The following is a 5,911-nucleotide window of genomic DNA, read 5'->3' as shown; positions in this document are numbered from 1 at the left end:
TTTTCTCTCTCTTTCTCTCTTTTGCAGACACCAAAGAAATTGAAGTTGGGGTAGACAAGGAAGGGTTCATCTACTTGGCATATGAAGCTCCTGACATGGTTGACACTTCAGAATTTATTTGGTCCAAAGATTATGAAGGACCTCCAAATCCTGACAGAGTTGAAATTGTAGACAAAGATAACAAGTAAATTCTCATGAGAACTTGGAGGCAAACTAGGGATGACCCTAACTGTGCCCTTAGGAGTAGCTGAACTTGTAGAAATTTAAGAGAATATTTTTCCACACCAGTGACCATCAGGTTGAGTTTTATAATAATAATAATAATAATAATAATAATAATAATAATAATAATAATAATAATAGTAGTAGTAGTAGTAGTAGTAGTAATAATAATAATAATAATAATAGTAATAGTAATAGTAATAATAATAATAATAAAGTTGGAAGGGACCTTGGAGGTCATCTAGTCCAACCTCCTGCTCAGGCAGGAAACCCTACACCATTTCGAACAAATGGCTGTCCAGTCTCTTCTTAAAAACTTCCAGTGTTAGGAGCATTCACCGCTTCTGGAGGCAGGTTGTTCCACTGGTTAATTGTTCTAACTGTCAGGAAGTTTCTCCTTAGTTCTAAGTTGCTTCTCTTCTTGATGAGTTTCCATCCGTTGCTTCTTGTCCTGCCTTCAGGCGCTTTGGAGAATAGCTTGACTCCCTCTTCTTTGGGGCAGCCCCTGAGATACTGGAACACTGCTATCATGTCCCCCCTCATCCTTCTCTTCATTAAAGTAGACATACTCAATTCCAGCAACCTTTCCTTATATGTTTTAGCCTCCAGTCCCCTATCTCCTGGTGATCTCCTGCATTCATGTCACTTTCTTGGTTGCAATATGAAAGTGTTTGTTATTGTACCCTACAGGGATGCTTTCTTGATTTCCAGTAGCACGCTGCCAAATTCATAGCAAGCAATCTTTAAAACAAAAGAACAAATAAAAAGTTGCCTTCAACATGGGGCTGGATCATTTAATACTTGCCTTTTGATTCATCCCAGACTTTCTAGGACTATGGTCTCTATCACTCAGATGCATCTGTTTCAACATCTCATTTCAATGTTGACCTATAGTCCCATTTGTGTGACCAATTTTGAGATCCCTGATGCACTTTTGAGCCTATTATCTTTGCATTTCATGCACAGAGGTCCCATTCAAATCGTATCTCATGCGCAGAGATCAGATATATTTGCAGACTCTGCCAGATTTATTCTCCCGAGTTTACTGTATTTTGTTGTATTTTTGTTGTACTTTGGCACAATTGATTCTGTTATTCATTCAAGGAGCGAGATTACTGTAGTGCTCCATCTGATTATTAATCTGGGTACCTTGCACAATTACAGGATACAAACATATTAGATGCGTAGATTGCATGTTTGCATATTCTTTTCTTTCAGGTCTAAGTTTATTCTGAAATATGCTACTGAACGGGACCTGGGAACATATTCGGTAGAAGTAACTGATACTGATGAAGACATTTCTGCCAGCCATGTTTTAACTCAGGAAGGTAAATTACAAAACAAAAAACAAAAAAACGCATTCATTTCAAGTTATTACACATATCTGAGAACCAGAGAGAAACTCTGCTGAAATTATTGGAACCAGGATTGGACTTCGTGGGAGAATCCTTTTCTCTCCTCTGTTCGGAAGCAAAATTTAAAGTCTACCTTATTTTGTAGCCTACTGTGAGATCACAATAGTTATAACAACCATCAACCTTTTCCTCAATCTAGTATTTACGTAGCTAATGGCAGAGTTTCTCCACCTTGGCAACTTTAAGATATTAACTCCCATGGGGTTCAATTCTGGGAGTTGAAGTCCACATATCTTAAGGTTGCCAAGGCTGAGAAACACAGGCTATGAAACAGAAAGAAAGAACTGTTTGGGGGCATCATGAATGCTAAAACACAATTTTGATTCTGTCTCTCAATTGTGTTCTTGCTCTTCTCATTTCTTAGAACTGGACCGACTACGAAAGATCAGCCATGAGATTCGAAACCCCTGTAAGTTGCCAATGGATAATAATAAATTATTATTATTATTATTATTATTATTATTATTATTATTATTATTATTATTATTATTATTATTATTATTATTATTACAATAGTGACACAATGCACAGATACTGTCGTTGCTACAAACCAGCTTTTTGTAACCTGGAATGTCCTCCAGATCTTTTAAGATATCAAAACACCTTCTGCAGAGGTAGACCACTGGTTCATTTACATTAGACTATCATTGCTTACATTGAGCCCAAACCACCTTTTTTCAGGGGAGGGGTGCCTTCCCTCTGGAATACATGCAGAGGTCTACATGTTGGGTGAGACCTGAAGCAGGTTGGGAATGGAGTCAGACCCGTAAATAAATGGAGAGTCCTCCTTTTTCCTAATCAGATTGGGCAGTGATGGGATTCAAATATGTGAACAACCAGTTCTCTGTGTGGATGCCACTTCCGGAAGTCCATTCTGGGCCTGGGCAACAAAAAATTAGCTACCGGTTCTGCCGAAGTGGTGCAAACTGGCTGAATCCCACCACTGAGACTGTGTCCTGGGGCTTTAAATTGCCCAAGTTGAATTTGCTCTCCATATTTACATCAGAGGTCTTATCTGGCTTTGCTTCCTTATTCTTCTAATAAAAGCTGGGACCTACACCCAAAGCACATGCTTAGCCACAGAGTTTTGGCTCCTCCCCAAGTGGTCAGCCACATAAGGAGACATATTCAATCTTCTATACAGGTAGTCCTTGACTTAACTACCACAGCTGGGACTAGAATTTCCATTGCTAAGCAAGGTGATTAAGTGAGTTGTGGCTAATTTTGTGATCTTTTTTTGCCATGGCTAAATAAACCACTGCAGTTATTAAGTGAATCGCGTGGTTGTTAAGCAAATCTGGCTTTGCTTGTCAGAAGCTGGCTTAGAAAGTTCCAAATGGTGATCATGCATCCCTGAGACACTTCAGCTGTCATAAATATGTGCTAGTTGCCAAGGGCCCAAATTTTGATCATGTGACCGTGGGAATTCTGCAACAGTTGTAGGTATAAGGACTGGTCATAAGTCACTTTATTCAGTGCCGTTGTAACTTTGAACAAATGGTAATAAATCAAGGACTATACAAATCTCCCGAAACGGGAGATAAGCCAGATGGCCAGACGTACATTCTTTGCTCACCCTAAGGTAGCATCAAGGGAGAGATAGTTCAAAGAGTGAATATGCAGAACAGCGGAAAGGGAAAATTGTAACGATAGAGAGAAACAAAGAGACAGCCAACAATGTCTTCCCCCCTCCCCTTCAGGAGTATGGCAGAACCCAGAATAATGGAAGACATAGAAATAGAAAAGAGTCTCCTTTAATAATATATGGGTTCTGACACAAGGACTACTAAACAAATGGTAGTAAGTCAAGGACTACCTGTAATTTATCAGATGTCTTTAGTCTCTGGGAAATATTAGTTGAACTTCGCTGCTCAATTTGGCACTTCCATAATGTCCATTTTCCATTCTTTTCAGTGATTGAGCTGATATCTGGATGGAACATCGATGTTCTGGAGAAAGGGGAGGTGCGACTTTGGCTAGAAGTTGAGAAACTCTCTCCAGAGGCTGTGCTTCATTTGTTCTTCAACAAGAAAGAGCTGTCAAGCACTCCGGTGAGTTCCCCTCACTTGGTTTAATGCAAGCTTCAGGACTGTGTGAAGCATCTTCTCCGTAGATTCTCCCTCCTTCTACTCACAAACTGTAATGGAACGTGAGAATGACCTTGGAAGACGGAGGGAGGAGATGCTGCCTCGGCAGACCCAGCCTTATTTTTCTTTACTCATAACTAACTCCTATTTGGCTTTTTACACCAGACGCACAAGATCAACTTTGACAGAGCGAAAGGCCTTGTGGAACTGATCATCCAGGACTTCTGCGAGGATGACAAGGGGACCTACACCGCCCATCTGAAAGATGGCAAAGCGGAAAATCAATTTACTTTGGCTCTCGTTGGGGCTGGTATGTGGAGGGCAAAACCTACATCTTCATTAGTTCCTTGGCAGTGTGACTTTTCATGGTTTATATGCTCGTTGTCACCTTACCTATCATATTCTTCCTTAACAATTATAGCTAATTAACTAGATGAGGACATCTTGACATCTTCTTGAAAATGCCAGACATTCAATATGTGAAGGCTATTCTCAACACCTTGGCTAAGGAATCTCTTCTGTATCCAGTTAAGGTTATTTTTCAGAATTAACTAAAGATCTGAAGAGCCATGGTGGTGCAGTGCTTAGAATGCAGTATTGCAGACTACATCTGCCGACTGCTAGTAGTTCAATTCCCACCGGTTCAAGGTTGACTCAGCCTTCCATCCTTCTGAGGTCGGTAAAATGAGGACCCAGATTGTTGGGGGTGACACGTTGACTCTTTAAACTGCTTAGAGAGGGCTGTAAAGCACTGTGAAGTGGTATATATAAGTTTAATGCTCTTGCTATTACTATTTTCCTGTTTGATTTCTAATCTTGTACTGTGGAAACCCTTCAGTGCATTTCTCTATTGTATCCCTGCATCAGTCTGATCATTCTGAGAGGTTTTAAACTTCCGTAACCTTGTATTAATTTTACTGATTCGTTTTTATTATAATCTGATTTAGCATCACTCTTCATGCAAAGCGGGATAATGAAAAATTTAAAATGGTAATGATGATCACCTGGATGGAGATGCAGAGAAGAAGGAAAATTGGATTAGGTTTTTTTGTTGTTGTTTTTGTTTTGAGATGCAAAAATCTTCTTAAGGCCAGCCCTACCATTAGGCAAAGTGACTACTACTGCAAAAAATATTATCACCAATATCATCAATATCGCCTATCACCAAAAAGAACAAATAGATGTTTCTTTTAATTTCCTGATATTGTTACTAGGAAAGCCCATAATATGATCTTGCAAGCATTTTCTACCTTAGCTGGTATAATAATTGGGTGTTGTGAACCCTGGCTTACGTGAAAGTATTTTCTGTTCTGCCTTAGGCAATGAAATATTTGGGGTTGATTCTAGTCTTCTGAAACTCTAAAGCAAGCTTTAAGGGAAGCATGCTCAGACTGTTCAGGCAGAGTCATCTGCTCCCCTGGAGCAATGGACATTCCTGTGTCGCTGTATAATTGCAGACCAGGAAGTGGCTATTTCCTGTGTCTTTCCAGCCCCTTCAAAGGAAGCTAAGAGGCTGTCACTTCCAGGAAATCCATTCCCTCATTTGAATAAGCTGTATCTCTAGCTAGAAGGTAAAATGTTCTTCAACTGTCTCCACACTCAACTATGTACAGTAATGGCTGATCCAATGTTTTTTTTCTCTCTTTTTCTTCTCCTTCCCCTTCCCCTTCCCCTTCCGTTTCTTCTCCTTCTCCTCCTTCCCCTTCCATTTCTCCTTCTTCTCTTTCTTCTTCTACTTCCACTTCCATTTCTCCTTCTTCTCTTTCCCCTTTTCCTTCTCCTTCCATTTCTCCTTCTTCTCCTCCTTCCCCTTCCCCTTCCATTTCTCCTTCTTCTCTTTCTTCTTTTACTTCCCCTTCCATTTCTCCTTCTTCTCTTTCCCCTTTTCCTTCTCCTTCCATTTCTCCTTCTTCTCCTCCTTCCCTTTCCATTTCTCCTTCTCTTTCTTCTTCTACTTCCACTTCCATTTCTCCTTCTTCTCTTTCTTCTTCTACTTCCACTTCCATTTCTCCTTCTTCTCCTCCTTCCCCTTCCCCTTCCATTTCTCCTTCTTCTCTTTCTTCTTCTACTTCCACTTCCATTTCTCCTTCTTCTCTTTCCCCTTTTCCTTCTCCTTTCATTTCTCCTTCTTCTCCTCCTTCCCCTTCCCCTTCCATTTCTCCTTCTTCTCTTTCTTCTTCTACTTCC

At 40.2% G+C, this 5,911-nt stretch overlaps 1 protein-coding gene across 1 annotated transcript in view; it reads left to right on the top strand.

The window, feature by feature from the left end:
- The window catches only part of MYOM3 (myomesin 3), a 56,858-nt gene that overhangs the window by 28,054 nt on the left and 22,893 nt on the right, over nucleotides 1-5,911 (top strand). The window contains exons 21-25 of the mRNA XM_015819663.1: nucleotides 28-184; nucleotides 1,441-1,550; nucleotides 2,002-2,046; nucleotides 3,552-3,688; nucleotides 3,890-4,034. Coding sequence (XP_015675149.1) covers nucleotides 28-184; nucleotides 1,441-1,550; nucleotides 2,002-2,046; nucleotides 3,552-3,688; nucleotides 3,890-4,034 — 594 coding nt within the window. The remainder of the gene's footprint in view (nucleotides 1-27; nucleotides 185-1,440; nucleotides 1,551-2,001; nucleotides 2,047-3,551; nucleotides 3,689-3,889; nucleotides 4,035-5,911) is intronic.

The sequence above is a fragment of the Protobothrops mucrosquamatus genome, unplaced genomic scaffold, assembly GCF_001527695.2.
Source record: "Protobothrops mucrosquamatus isolate PMUCROS unplaced genomic scaffold, P.Mucros_1.0 scaffold963, whole genome shotgun sequence".
In the NCBI taxonomy this organism is placed as follows: domain Eukaryota; kingdom Metazoa; phylum Chordata; class Lepidosauria; order Squamata; family Viperidae; genus Protobothrops; species Protobothrops mucrosquamatus.
This window is presented reverse-complemented; position numbering and strand designations above follow the sequence as displayed.